At 46.3% G+C, this 15,816-nt stretch overlaps 1 protein-coding gene across 2 annotated transcripts in view; it reads right to left on the bottom strand.

Annotated features, from left to right (window-relative positions):
• GALNTL6 (polypeptide N-acetylgalactosaminyltransferase like 6) overlaps positions 1-15,816 on the bottom strand; it is a 1,039,950-nt gene that overhangs the window by 79,487 nt on the left and 944,647 nt on the right. For both annotated transcript variants that reach the window (XM_014611634.3, XM_059721883.1), the window contains one exon: positions 7,578-7,695. In XM_014611634.3, the coding sequence (XP_014467120.1) occupies positions 7,578-7,695 (118 nt within the window). The remainder of the gene's footprint in view (positions 1-7,577; positions 7,696-15,816) is intronic.

The following is a 15,816-nucleotide window of genomic DNA, read 5'->3' on the forward strand; positions in this document are numbered from 1 at the left end:
TACTGTAATGTGTCCTAGACAACATGATCTAGTGATCTTGTCCTCCAACTTTGTTTGTTATGATATAAAGCTGATTCGAAGTAACATAAGAACAGCACAGTGAATACGAGTTGTTTTGTTGTTCTAGAGAACGCCTATAAGGACAAGTTAGTAGTATGGCATACTGACTTTACAGGGTTTTTTTCCTGTGCACTTCAGTCAGTTGTTTGTCTTTGCCATCATTGTTTTAATCAGTGCTGAAACTCAGAAGCAGCCAGATGGACAATATAACTTATGACTGACATGCTTAATTTCGTTAAAGGAATGTCATTGGGTTTAGAATTAGATTTAGAGTTAGATTAGAAAGATCCTAAAGGAAAATATGAACTCTAGTTTCAGATCCAAATTTAGTGAAACATGCTTGATTAATGTATTATATTACCATTTCCTGAAACTCTGTCTATTAGTTGAAGGCTGTTATGGCTGGGTACAGAGGTTACACTTATTGCATGGTAAGTGCACAGAAAGTGCTCTACAGCCATAACTGAGCAGGGTACATTGAATGCATTAAAAATGGCAGATCTTGCTCTGAGATAACCCTGGATGGATGTGGTATCAGACTTCAGCACCATAGATTAGAGCACCATGATGAACATCTGTGCCACATCCAATTGTGACTCGCGCTAGGTGGCATTCTGCTGGCAGCCCATGGGATTTTGTGGCACCCTGATCACCCCCACCCCCACTCCCAGGGTAATGCTCTAGCCTCAGCCAGAGCTTGTGTGATCTGCCAGAGCACTGGGCTGGTCCTGCCCCTGGGCTGTCACTGAGAACAGTCAGCAAAGCACCTGTTTCCAACCCTGCCTCTCTCTTGATCCTTCCAGGCAGCTATGAGCCACTGTCTGGTATTATTGCTCAGTATACAGATTCCATCTACCCTGTCTGGGCATTTGGAGAGATATCAGCTTTTAATTAAGTGCTGCGCTGATTGCTGGATGCTGCATTCACACAGAGGGCTGTCCAAGATGTTGATCTTGTACAGTGTTGTTTTGAAGCGTACGTATTCAGAACTCACTTTGTTCAGCTTGATCCACGCTTCTCTGTCAAGGTCATGCCCAATGGGGGACTTGTTTGGCACTTGAACAAGCTATTTGGGCCCAGGAATGTGTCATGACCCAAAGGTATGATTTTGTGTGTGCTTCGGCACTAGAATTATCCCCGTGGGATTACAGCTTCATTGCACGGTGGAGTTTTGCTGCATAGAGAACCCGCGTGCAAGGGAAAAGTTCCCGCCAATTTGCAGCTCTATTTGCGGGGTGCATTTCTCAAGTTGCGACAGAAATGCACGGTACAAAGGAGTTCCCGCCACCCGTATGCAAATTTGTTTCCTGCTATTGGCTAGTTCTAAATTATTCCCACGTGGCAGCTAGAGATTGGCCTGCTAGCCGTATAAGAGGCTTGAGCAGTTTCCGCCCAAGCCGAGGAGGACTCCACATCGATCTTGTGGGGACTCTGGGTACACGGCAGGGCAATAGAAACCTTGTGTGAGATCCAGAGGAGTTTGGCGGCCTGATCCACCGCCCACCTCTTCCCGTCTTCGAACGAAAAATTATAAGACGTATCTACGAGTTTCCATTTCGGTGGCGCGCTTGTCCAGGACATCCGGAGTTCTGTTTGCGTGGAGCCTAGCAAACTCCACGTGATTGTTCGTGTTCTTTTTGTTTGTAACCGCAACTCAAGCAAGTTTTCCAGCTTGCACCGCGACCATCCCGGTGTAAGTAAACAATCTTAAAATCTACCATTACGCGTCTGTGCCTAATTCTAGCTTGGCGCCCGCCCTCTCCGACCTGGCGTGCCCGGGCTGCAGTGTGACAAGGGCCGCGGATTTGCACCCGGCCCGCACATGGTGACGAGGATGGGATCAGGAGAGGGCTCTCTAGAGTTAGAATTAGTTGAAAACTGTCCTTGGAGAAGTGGGAGACGCAATGTAGCAAGCGTCGCAGAACTGGAAGCGCATATCGCTTACCACCAGGCGGGCGGAACGGGTAAGAGATGTATCAGCGGACGCCTTTCGCTAAAGGGAGAAGAGGGAGCTTCCGAAGACGGAGCCCTAGAAGGGAGAGAAGTATGTCTTCACCCTGCGGCGTTCGGGTGTATCATGAGCGACGAGCGGATCCTGTACAGGCCCCTCGATGCTGTGTCTCTCGCTGAAGTCGACCCGGCGGGCGCAGTGGGCCTGACCCTCACCCGGGAGTGTGCCCGTTGCTCGCGATGTGCTGGGGAGATGGGAGAGCCGATGCCGATCGGCTGGCTCTCCCCTTGCATGATAATACCTAGACTGAGGGGTCACGATCTTCCGTCTGATCTCCGCGAAGACCCGGAGACGGAGGAACGCGCCGTGGATGAGAGAGTGGTCCTACGGTGCGACAAGGGGGGAGAATTGAATACAACTTTTCAAACCATGACGGATCTAATGAATAAAACTCTAAGTTTAAAGACCCAGCTGTATGGCCGTTCGGGCGGTCGGAGAAGCGGCTGAGAGAGGGGATCTTAGAATGCCACGACAAGATGGCGCGGAGCAGAAAGAAGGCCGCGTGGAGGAGCCGGAAAAGAGGGATGGAGCTTCGGAGGAACCCGCGAGGGTTCGGCCGGTAACTCCGCCCAGCGATGTAGCGCCGCTTCTGCCAACCACGCCCCTCTGCTGACGGGAGGGGGAGTCAAGCGGAGGAGTGCATCCGCCCCTCCCATCTGAAACAGCAACAACCCCCACAGTAATAATAGCTACAGCTCCAGCAGAAACAACAACAACGACTCATGAGGAAACCGATCAGCCTGCAGCATCAAGCAGCCAAGTCATCAATCCGCAGAGTGCAGTTCATGTTACCACTTATTACGCTCGCTCCAGAGCAGAACTGCAAAATTTGTGTAGAGAATCCAGGATCCAACCCGAGGAAACTCTGGCTGTGTGGTTGGGACGTCTGGTCGTGGAGCTTGGGTCCGACCTCCTGGACCAGAAAGAAGCAAGCTTCTTGGTGAGACAAGCTTCATGGAGTAGGGGACATGTCACTGACATAGACATGGTGGCGTTTAGCATCCACTGGCCTATTCCAATTCCAGCGCTTGTGGCAGGAGTAATCGAACAAAAGGCCCACGCATGGCATGATGGACGACCAGAGCACACCGGTGCAGAACAGCTTGTACTAGCTATCATAGAAGTCTCGTATTGTGCCTGGAACCCAAGAGTATGTACGCTGGGACTGACACCGCTCCAACGAATGCAACCATGGCCTCACCGTCACTTGCGAGACCCTGGAACTGTTCCAGTGACCATCAATAGCATAGACAGTTGTCTTAAGGTCTATGGGCAGAGAAACATAGTGGTTTTGCGAATTGTACTTAACCCAATGGTCGACCACCCTGTGAGTAGTCTCCTTCATCAGTTGCCAAGACTGCGTGTTCTGATGGAGCCAAAACTGCCCAGTGATCGGGAATGTCAACGCCCAACTGAGGCTCAGAACACAAGATGCCGCGAATCCGAATGTCCAGTATTACGCCAGAGAATGCAGGAGGAGCAATACATGTTTGGATTCCTCCTACAGTGTTCTGGACTTAATAAGCGACAGCTTCGGATTTTGGTGGATGCGGGACAATGGCAACTAGCCTACGAGTTAGGTTTTCATTACATAGAAGAAGGTGACGATGGCTCCTCGACGATTTCGTTGAGTTGCTGAGTGTGAAAAGAGAGAGAGAGCTGTCCAGCATAGAGTCGTGTTTAAATATCTGTTTTAATAGTGATAGTAAGTTTAACTGACTGCATTATCGTGCGGTCCCGTGTAATTTTGTAAATATTAGTAAAATAACCATTTTAAGAAAGTTCTTTTATAGATCCGGGATTTGGAGTGCGTGGTGGAGAGAGGCCCCGAGAGGGACAACATCACCGAAAGGAGCGAGGGCCTGACACGCGATTCCACCATGACGCCCACTGAAGCCATGATCATCCAGTTTTTTGTTATGAATGTAATTATGTGTATATGTGTGTGTGCCGGCTATTATTTGATTCGATCCCTTGAGGACGACCTTTTATTGTTAGCTAATTTTGTATTTGTTCGTTTAGTTTCACGAACCGTTAACAGAGCTACTAATAACCCGGATGATGGACATATAATATAATTCTACTGTGCCTTCAACAAGGGGGGATGTCATGACCCAAAGGTATGATTTTGTGTGTGCTTCGGCACTAGAATTATCCCCGTGGGATTACAGCTTCATTGCACGGTGGAGTTTTGCTGCATAGAGAACCCGCGTGCAAGGGAAAAGTTCCCGCCAATTTGCAGCTCTATTTGCGGGGTGCTTTTCTCAAGTTGCGACAGAAATGCACGGTGCAAAGGAGTTCCCGCCACCCGTATGCAAATTTGTTCCCCGCTATTGGCTAGTTCTAAATTATTCCCACGTGGCGGCTAGCGATTGGCCTGCTAGCCATATAAGAGGCTTGAGCGGTTTCTGCCCAAGCCGAGGAGGACTCCAAATCGATCTCGTGGGGACTCTGGGTACACGGCAGGGCAATAGAAACCTTGTGTGAGATCCAGAGGAGTTTGGCGGCCTGATCCACCGCCCACCTCTTCCCGTCTTTGAACGAAAAATTATAAGACGTATCTACGAGTTTCCATTTCGGTGGCGCGCTTGTCCAGGACATCCGGAGTTCTGTTTGCGTGGAGCCTAGCAAACTCCACGTGATTGTTCGTGTTCTTTTTGTTTGTAACCGCAACTCAAGCAAGTTTTCCAGCCTGCACCGCGACCATCCCGGTGTAAGTAAACAATCTTAAAATCTACCATTACGCGTCTGTGCCTAATTCTAGCTCGGCGCCTGCCCTCTCCGACCCGGCCTGCCCGGGCTGCTGGCCACAGCCCGCATGCAGTGCGACAAGGGCCGTGGATTCGCACCCGGCCCGCACAGAATGCACTGAGAAGTTCCAAGACTGAGGTCTCCAGATGTCCACCCACTGTCTCAGGCAGGCCACCTTCACCACTATGGAACTGAGAAAGTCACAACACCAGGATAAGGAGTTTACGCACAGGGTCAAAGACCACTTGGGATACAGCTATGACACCCCTAAGTGGCATCAATGCTGCCTTCTGCAGGGAGACCATTGCCCTAATAGGCAGGAATGGTAAGGCAGGCTGTGCCTTCAACTAATAGAAAGAGTTTCAGGAAATGGTAATATAATACAATACATTCATTGTGACAATATGCTGCCTACTCCCTTGGCATGGAGAGCCCTGTTCTAGAGACTCCTCACTGGGGCAACATTTATGACTGTCCCACGAGGGGTAGGGGGGGATGGCAGCCATGGGGGGAATGCTCCATACTGTGCATTTATTGGGAGATGCTGGGGGGATGGCATGTTTGCTGCATGCCCCTGGAGGCTGGGGGGTACGGCGACCGCTTGCAGGTGGCGTCGGCAGTGTTGGCAGTGGGGGCATGGCAGCAGCGAGTGGGGAGCTCCTGCAGGCAGCCACGGCAGTGTCAGCGGTGGGGCCGGGCCAAGCAGGGAGCTCCTGCAGGCAGCCACAGAGATGTTGGCAGTGGAGGGAGGTGGGGGTGGTGAGCACCGACCGGCACTTGGTGACCACCTGAAGATGCTGCCAGCAGTGTTGGCGGCATCCAGCAGCGATCAGGTACCACCTGCAGATGCTGGTGGTGGTGTTGGCAGTGAGCGGGAGGGGGTGGCACCGCCAGCAGCATCAGCGGCACTTTTTACAAGGGGTGCGCTACCAAACTCAGGGGGTGCATGTGCACCCACTACGTGTTGCCACTGGGGGCCAGGGAAGCCTGGGAATAGGAGATATTGCATGTGGGAACTGCTGACCCATGGTCCAGGTAGTCAGGAACACGTTCAGTGCGGCCTACTCTGGGAAGCAGCATCATAGGGGAGGGGAAAGGGACCAGGATACCCAAGATCTGCTGCCAGGGCTGGCACTGACTCAGCTCACCTTTCAGGACCAACTCACTACCCCCAGCCACTGGCAGTTGTTGGCATAGGTGCAGGGCCCCAAAGAGGTCCCAGCCCAGGCCCCAAAGGGTGCAGGAGTACTCAGAATCGGGGAGGGGGAGAGAAGGGTCGGGAGGCCCACCAGTTCACTGGGCCAGGCCACTGTGTGCCCAGGTCATGCTGCAGGGGAGTGGTGCAGCCTCTGTGAAGATAGGCAGCCCTCTGGGCTCAGGTCCAAGTTCCAGGCAGGTAACCTTCTACAGTTTTTCTTTATTATACAAACACAAAGTTTGGCTGCAGCAACATTTAATTAAATAGAGAGGTGGCAGTTTCACATGTGGCATTCCCCCTGCTGCCCCAAGGTTTCGTGTTTCTTAAGTTGAGCCCCCACAACTACCCACACCCATCACTGTAAAAATGTCATAACTGCCTGGTGCAGCCTGGGTATTTCATCACTCTCTCAATGTTAACTTAGAAGAAGTTTCCAAGTTGCAGAGCAGGCAATGTTCCACGGGGTTTTTTAAAAAAATAAATACACTAAAAGTGTGGCAGCTTCAACATTAAATTAAAACAAGGCAAGTCTCCTCTTTGGGCTGCACTTCTCTGCAGCCCAATGTGTACCCTTAGAGGGTGTTGGGGAAGGACAGGGGAAAGGGGAACTCCTGCTGCATCAGGTGCAGGTAGGCAACTGTGATGTGCCCCCCACCCCAGCCAATCAGGGGTGGCTCTGTCATTTGGCTCTGCTTGGGAGTATTTGGCAGCTCAGGGAGTTTGCAGGACATGCTGGGAGGTGTGTGAGAACCCCCTCTACCTGCTGGGCTTGGACCATCCAGGAAGGCTCCAACCCCCCTGTCTCCGCAACCCCCATAAGGGCTAACCTGTTCTGCTTGCTCCAGCCCTAATCTTAGTAATCTCAAAAGTTAGAGCACTTCCACCTTCTTGAATACCTGTACTTAGCCTTTATGAAGAAGCCACTAGATAGGTGCAAATAATTGATTTGCATACACAGACTATATTTGTGCAATTAACCTAGGCAGTACAAAACCCCACATAAAATTAGGGAATATACTTTAAAAATCTGGCATTTACTATGCCATTCATAATGTAATTTCTATGCAACTGACATATGGGGCATATAGTCTTATTAAGGCTGTAAATGAAATTAGGCAGATAGTGTGATTCTGGGTTCAAGTCTATGAAAATACATTAATGCATCTACTTTTGTAACACCCCGTCATCTTACCCTTAAGTCTGAGTCACAAAAAAGCAGGGAGGAGGAGGAATCACCCAATTTGCATAAACTGTCTTTCAGGGACTTCAACAGGGTAGAACAAAATCACACTCAGACATCTAAGTCCACTTAAATGCCTAATAGTTTGATTAGAATCTGGCTCACGATTGTACGGTGCACTTTTCCCTGAAAACAGTGAAAACTCCTTATAAAAGCAAAATAATTATTGTATGGGATGAGGTTAATGATAGCAAGAGCCAATATGTGTAAAGACATAAAAATAACAAGGCATATTCAAAACTGGAGGCCAGACTGCTAAAACGTGAATCATACCAAACAGAATAGGCAGTGTATATGGAAGTGACTCGATGACTTACCTTAAAAGAGATTTCATACTGCTCTCCTCCCCATATTTCTAAACCTGGATCATAGCCGCCCAGCTCCCAAAACCACTTTCGGTCAACAGCAAACAGACCTCCAGCCATAACAGGAGACCTGGGGAATGATTAAAACAAATTGTAAATGACAGGCACAATCATGCCATGGTGGAAAAAACTGAAGAGATTGATAATGCACATTGAAAGATACTAATGAGGCTGCCCACAATTATCAGTATGGTTTGCAGGCCAGTGTGTATAAGAGATACTATGCTACAACTACTACCTTGTCACCAGCAAAAAACCAGGGTGTTCTGCATAAGCAACAGAAAGGGATTTTTTTCACCATGTTACTGAGAGTAAACACTATGGTAACTAGATATTTTACCTTTTGCTTCTCTTGTCCACTTTGTTTTCCTAAGATTACATTAGATTTTATAGTAAACTATAGGGGTTGTATTGAAAGACCACATTTTTGAAAGACAAATAGTGTTTTCCATTACAAGATCACGTTTTTCAAAGCATGTAGTGACTCTTTGTGAAACAAAGATATAGTACTTAACTGGTGAAGCCACTTTCTGTAACATACATATTAATAGGTTTTTTCTTTTATCTACCTCAAATATTGACTGTCTCTGCCACATATGAATAAATTCAGTGAAGTTATATTAGAATATGTGCCCTGGGCATTTTGACAACTACAATACATTTTCAATTCCAACCAAAGTAAATCTAATTACAACGTGTCCCTTGTGATTTCAGGTTCAAAATAATCAACACACAACGTCTACTTATAGAAATAAAGTTCCATGTAGAAAACTTATATCTGTCGAGTGGAATGAAATTGCAGGGGAAATACAGGTTTTCTCAAGTGCTTTTACTTGCCATATCTTTTATGATTATTCTTCTTGACACAGTGAACAGGTTATGAAAAAGGCAATCCTCTCATGATTCAAGGAATCCAGTCAGATTTCATATGCATAATTTAATTAAAGGCTTTCATGCTGGAAAGTAATTGGCAAGTATTTACTGTAAAAATTACATTTTGCAACATGGGCTAATCTATAGTTTTTATAATATAGGATAAAGTAGCTCTTGTTACTTAGGTGCCAGTTCATAAAAGTTCAGAACATTTATTACAATTAGTGAAACTACCAAACAAGTGACTGGAACAGCAGCAGGCTATAATTTCTGGCATACGCTTTTCAAAAATTGATGTTTCATGCAATTTTTTCAGTTCATTCTTACTCCACAGCACACTTTGACATTTGCTGCCTTGCAGAAAGATTTGATGGGAGAGGCGCAATCAGGACAGCTCTCTAGTTTTCACTGGAATGGGACCAGCAATGAAATTATTTTAACTCGATCATTTGGTATAAAGTGTGCTTCATTCTGCAAGCAGTTATTTTAGAATAGATTTTAAAATGTCTCCAAAAAGTGAGGCAAGTGCCTGGTCCCACAATCCTTACTGATATTGAAAATTTCTTGGTAGGCAGTGGGAATTCTCATTTGGCTAGAAGCTGCAATATTTGGCACAGGGAAAGGGAATCAATTGCTTATCAAATAAATCTTTCATATAGAAGCAGTGTTAACCACAAAACTATGTTTGTAGAATTCATATTATATTAAATGTTTAAATTATATGTTTTTAAAAGTGGACATGCCTTGAGGCATGAGTGTTATTTGCCCCTTCTCCCAATGGACCTGAGACCCTGGATACTAGGAAATCCTAATGGGTAGGAACTTAAAGATGACTATGAGAAAAACTTTCCAAAATGAAGTACTGCATACAGGTTTTGGCTATAAACTGGCATAGGTAGAAGAAAACTGGTACAAATTAAACTATGATGGAAATGGTGAAAAGCCTAGGAGTGACAAAACTAGAACTGAGTCAAATAAGGAGGGAGTCTTGGGCTACTTGTACATGCCACGGGGTTTTAATTCAGTTTAATTCTCCCCAAATTGAAGCAGTGGGTTTTTAAAAACACCACTTCAGATTAAACTGAAGTAAATCCCCGTGGCATGTACACAAGGGTCGGGCCCAATCCTTACCTGAGTCTCTAGCGGCAGGCGGAGAGGGCGAGTTGCCGGTGGGCTGAGCAATCCCTAAGCTGCGGTGGGGGGCAGTGCTTCCCACCGCAGTGGTGGTAGCACCCCCAGGTGGCATCTGCCTGCAGGCACCCAGTCCAGGCAGTCCTGGGGGGCACCGCAGCTGTGGAGGGAAGCACCAGGCCCCCGTGCATCTTAGTCAGGCAGGCTCCAGGGAGAAAAAAAAAAAGGAAAAGATCAAGCTTGTTGCTTTTTTTTCTTTTTCTTTAGTAGATCTGCCTACATGGGCTTCATGCACAGCCCCGCAGCTGCACAGGGCCCAGTGCTTCCCTCCACAGCTGTAAGGTAGCAAACTAAAATACCTCAGATATGTTTTATTTTGCTACTTCCCAAAGTCATTTAACGCGCAATACGCCGCTGACAGTGTAAACAGATGCGCCATTAAAGCAGTGCAAAAGGGCATTTAAACTGCTTTAAAGGCCAATTTTGTGGTGTGGACAAAGGCCCTTGGTGGCAGAATTCTCAAGTGAAAAAAATCAATTGAAAAGAAAAATGGCTAGTCATAGGCTTGATCAGTGATTGGGTAGCATATAGAGAGGCAAAAAGAAGGAATACAGTGGGAGCTAAGAGTATAGCCAGTGACAGACTTTATAATGAACTAAGAGGACATTTTCACCAAGGCAAGAGAACAAAGGACAATGGGATGGTTATATTATAAATGAACATGGGATACTTCAAACAAATGGAGAACTGATTAACCAAGTTTGGACTAACTATTTCATAAGAATGATGAATCAAGTGAAAATAAGTGAAAAAAGTAAGAGTACATAAGCTGATCTATGGCAAAACTGATTCCATACAAGAAAGAGATGTTGAAGAAGAATTTAGAAACATGGAAAAAGAGAACTTGAACTGGATGCAATCAGTTGGAAATAAAAAGTTTCAAAGTATAGGTCTGTGCAATGTTTCTCTTAAGTCAGAGAGAGTACCAAAGAAAGTGAATGGCATAAAAGTTTTGTAGTGTCTGTTTTTACATATTACATTGTGTGCTAGTTATCATCCTGTTCTGGTGGTGCCATGGAGTTTGATATATTGGGAGATTATTGAAAAGCATCTGTTCAGAAATGCTGAAATACAGAAGTGTAAACCTTATCCCATTATTAGAAGAAGCACAATTTATTTTCAGAGAAACATGGTGGCAAGTGAGCATGGTCATTGTGGATCTGGAAAAGGCATACAACAGTGTACTGAGAGTTTGTGTAGTGAAGTTTGCAGCAGAGGGGCGTGCCAGAAAGTTTTCTCTGTCATCCATGATATGAATAATGAAGCACTCTCCACAGTCAAAGTTAAATGGACTAAGAGGCCATGCCCACATGAGCATGGACGCTTGGTTTCATAGATTTCATAGGGATTAGGGCTGGAAAGGACCTCTTAAGATCATTGGGTCCAGCCCCGGTTCCTTGGCGACAAGTAGCAGCGGTGCCATGTGCGCTTTGGCACTCAGCAAGTTACCCCAGAGGCAGTAGGGAAGGCTGGGGCCAGCACTATGCTGGCCCCAGCAACCTTACCTGGAGCTCTGGAGGCTTCCCAGGGCTGCAGCAGTGATGGCTCTACTGCATGGAGCCTGGCTGGCAGCCTGGTTCTGGTTTTGAGTGGCGCACTGCCCATGTGCGCACTGCTCCACCTTTTTTTTCTACAGGTGTTTTTTGACCCCTGGATACCCCAGGGAGCGGGAACACATGGAAAAAAAAAGCGGAGTAGTGCATGCACAGGCAGCTCAGAGAACATTTGCATGTGCTTTATGTGACACTGCATACCTCACGGCCATTTGTAGTGCCACATACCTCACGGCCGCACTTGTCTGGATGTGGCCAGAGGAGCAGCAGCGTGCTTCAAATGCTGCAGAAATGGAAAGTTACACACATAACCTTTCTTTTGCTGGAGCTGCTTTGCAACTTAGGCCTGCCTCTGTTAGACTTCTCAGGGAAGCTGAAGTGGGTAGGCTTAGTCTCTGTTTGTGCCTACTTGCTGATGGTGCAAACATGAGTTTTTTGCCAACAAAAAGGTATCTTTCAAGATGATGATCTGAATTAACATTATTAAGCTTTCTAATTGATACATTCATTTAAGGAACAATGATGTTTCTTCTTCTGCTAAAATAACTGAACGGTTTGTGACAGCCCTCCCATATATGTTACACTATATAAAATCTACCCATAGAGCGATTCTATGCATTGCTTAAAACATGATGTTATGATTTCATTGGCATGTCGAGCCATCAGTGTAATGCTACCACATGTGAGGACATTCAGATTCTCTGAAGGAAAGAACAGCAATAAAGTGATTCAGTTTTTTTCTAATTGTCACCTTATTTTTGCATTAAGCTGTATTTGTAATAATGAATATATCTAAAAGAGCTATAGTTACACTCAGGCAGACTTTAAAACACTCTGTATTTATTAAAAGTCCACAGAACTGCCATACTTTCCCCCACTATTTTATCCTGTTTTGTTACTTGGTGCTAATCCTTTGTTATTGTATTCATTGCCAAATACTTTTCTGGCCAGTGGCCTGATTGTCCATTTAGCTCTTGTACAAATAGAGGCTATTGACATACACAATTAAGACCTGTATATAATTTAATCTATAGATAACCTGCCTTCTAACATCAGAATTCTGCTATTTAAAATTTTGATTTTACTTTAGATCATTAAGCATATGTTTAAATGCTTTGCTGAATTGGTCCTCATGTTTTTTGTTTCCTTCTTTGATGTCATATCTGCTGCCTGTTAATCATAGTTCATCCCTGTGGGAGAACATGGTGCCAAATTTGGATTGGGACACTACCAAACAGTTTTTTCAGGAGAAAATCTATAAAAGAAAATCCGCTTTTATACATTTAACTTTGCAAACAGAAATCATGGAATTAGGATGAATCATACAAATATATATCATGACATGTTTAACAGGCCCCTGACATGCTACATTTAAGACACCATTAACCTGTTAATTGAGTCTTAAATAGTAACCTAGCCACACATTCAAGTCAATGTAAGGTGTGATAATACAGTAAATGAACCGAAAAGTTATTCCATATGTAATGTGTAACAATTTTGTGGCTAGTTTGTATCATGCCCCAAATTGAATGTGTGGCCAGTTGGCACTGGCCTATGACAGATCCCAATACTTAACTGAATGTCAGGATCCAGCATGGGACAGCCCTTTGATCAGCCCTAGGTTACAACTGTCTGTTATCCATTTGGGCTGGGGGCAGAACTAGTCCCTGAGCCCCAGACCTCTTCTTGACCCCTGGAGGCAGGTGGGGGTATGGTAAACCTAATATCAGGGAGTGTCTTCCTCATCTTGGGTTCAGTGCACCCAGAACATTCAAAAATGGCCTGTGCAGATGGACTGCACACCTGGTTTTCTGACATCCCCAGCACCCGGGGACCAACGGGATCAGGCTGCAGCAGGGTCACTGTGCTCCAGGACCTTTAAAACCATGTGTTGTCCAGCTGGGTGGTGCACACAATTTTTACTCATCCCAGCATGCAGACACCCTGGAACTGGGCTAATGCAGCCTGCTGAAATTGTGACAATCCACTGATTGTCGGCTGGGGATCACAATGGGGCCAGTTCAAGATTCTGGTGTGGTCTCTGACTGTTTTTAACTTGCTGGTGCAGGGGTATCTCAGGATCATGATCCTGGACTCCCCCTGCACTGACAACTAAGGTGCACTTGGGATCTAATCCCTGATCCCAGAATCGTGTGTCCTGCTATGCATGTGTGGCATGGCAGGAGGCACAATTGCTGGGATTGCAGATCAGATCCCATCACACACACACGCTGATCATTTCATAGATTTCATAGACATTAGGGCTGGAAGGGACCTCGGAAGATCATCGAGTCCAGCCCCCCGCCCAAAGGGCAGGACGTCAGCTGGGGGCAGCCACAATTTCTGTAATATACCAGTATCTATCTTCATTCAGTCTAATTGCCTTGGCAATCTTTCTTTTTATATCAATAATTTAGTGAAATATGTTTTTTAAAAGCTGCAGCTGTAATAACATGATTGTATGGTCATCTAGTAGCCAATTTCCTATCCTGTGAACTCCCTTTCTTATTTCATGACTTCATACATTTAGCTACAATGAGTTCCAGTGCAGAACATTATTACATATAGTTTGAAAATCAGAGTATAAACTGGTGTCAGTCTCAAAGCTGCTCAGTGTTTGGAAGCGATATTCTTAAGTATCTGTACACTACTAAATTGTCAGGAAGCCCATCAACTGTGTCAGGTAAGAAGCTGCTGTAAATTCAATGTGCTACTAAGTCTCACTCAGTAAGTGGGTGCACATCATATTGTGATTGTCAAAGCAACAGTGGTATGTCATTTGCAACTTTCTCTTCTTTTAGACATGTAAAAGCTGAGGTTTTGATCATTTGTGGTGATGAAAGGTCATAGCAATTTTTGTATGAACAGAGTGGAAACCAGACCTTGTTAACGTGGCCAAAAACTCTGTAACTGTATTCTCTCTCCTGAGACTTCTGTACTTTTTGTTCACTGAGGTATTCCACACTGTCTGACCAAACTGTTTTATAACACTATTATCATATGCAGCTCTTATGTTTCTTATGTTGTTTCTCACTGATGAGGGGAACACACTCTCATCAGTCTTTCCGTGAGAATCCATCATATTCACTGACAGTTTTAACAGAAATATGTATTTTCTAAACAGCGTCCACAGAATCTCCATATACATATATCACTTTTCTGTCCAAAGACTTTCTGTAGGTGATATCCTAAATCTCTGAGCCGAATCTCACCACACATTTGCTAGTGTTGGTGAATGTGAAAAAGACTTACTGGATGAAGCCTGGAGGTGACAGGATGCTGTGCCAGGAGATGAGTGCAGCAAAAGTGAAACCATGGTAGGTGAAGCCGCTGCAGGCGAAGATCAAAGAAAAAAAACCCGGATGAGCTGGGAACGGCTCCTGCGTCAGCCGGGGCACATTTTATACGAGCATGCTGGTCTGATTGGCCAGCCAGACGCCTGGGGTTGGGATAAAAGATCTGGTGGAAGAACAGCAAGGGGGACCGGAAGTAGAGCCCCCAGCCGGCCTGGAGGGGCTGGAGTGCACGAGTGGTCCCAGCAAGGGGACCTGGTGGATACCCCAGGAGGGTGTTCCCCCAAGAATGCAGGGCCAGAGGATTTACCTATGGGGTTAGTGTGGGCAGAGAAAGTCAACAGTGAAGACCGGAACCTGGTAGGACCCAGCAGTACCAGGATCCGGGCGTGGCTGACGGGTGGCGGATATCAAATCCAGGGAAGAGGCAAGGCACCGTGGGACAGAACGGTGCCGAGGACGGATGCCGCATAGGTAGAGAAAAGGGGGCTGTAGAAGAGGCAGAGCCCCATAAAAGAGGAAGAGCAGGAATGACCAAGGGAAGGCACCAGGGGAGCCGGGACCAAACATCATCCTCCCGATCCAAACAGAATTATCATCAAAGTTGTGGCAGGCAAGGCCCCTCGGGGAACCGACCCAAAGTCATTCAGTAACCAAACTGTTCATCCAAAAGAGCTGCGGTGAGGTTCGAAAAGAATCCACACATGCAACGTCCGGGGGAGAGACACGGAAGGTTACAACTTGGTGCATTGGCCGGGAACGTAGAAGCAAGGGTGACTCTGGAGGCTGACACTGCAACGGAAGTCAACCTGAACCCCCAGATTGACTTGTTAGATCAAATATTTCATGCTGTGACTAAGATGCTAGAAGTCCAGCAACAGCAGGCCATACAGCAACAGGAGTGGAAACATTGGAATTGGACAGCATTCTGGATGCACTGTGTGATGCATGAAGATGATGTGGAGGTGTATATCGAATTGTTCAAGAGGACAACAATCCAGATGGGGCTAGATAGGCTCCAGTGGGCCAGCCATCTCGGATTGCTGGTGGTAGGCAAGGCGCAGGCCGCATACCAGGCCCTACCAAGGGAAGACACCTATGACTACGACAAAGTGAAGGCGGCCATATTACATTGCCTAGAGCTCACTCCAGAGCATTACCGGCAGCTATTCTGGGCCCAAAAAGGCAAGGAAGACCGTAAGCCCAGAAACCTGATGCAACTGTTAAAAGATCTCCTGGACAAATGGGTACCTCTGGGGAAGATAGACTGGGCCACTCTGG

The sequence above is a fragment of the Alligator mississippiensis genome, chromosome 2 (assembly GCF_030867095.1).
Source record: "Alligator mississippiensis isolate rAllMis1 chromosome 2, rAllMis1, whole genome shotgun sequence".
Classification (NCBI taxonomy): Eukaryota; Metazoa; Chordata; order Crocodylia; family Alligatoridae; genus Alligator; species Alligator mississippiensis.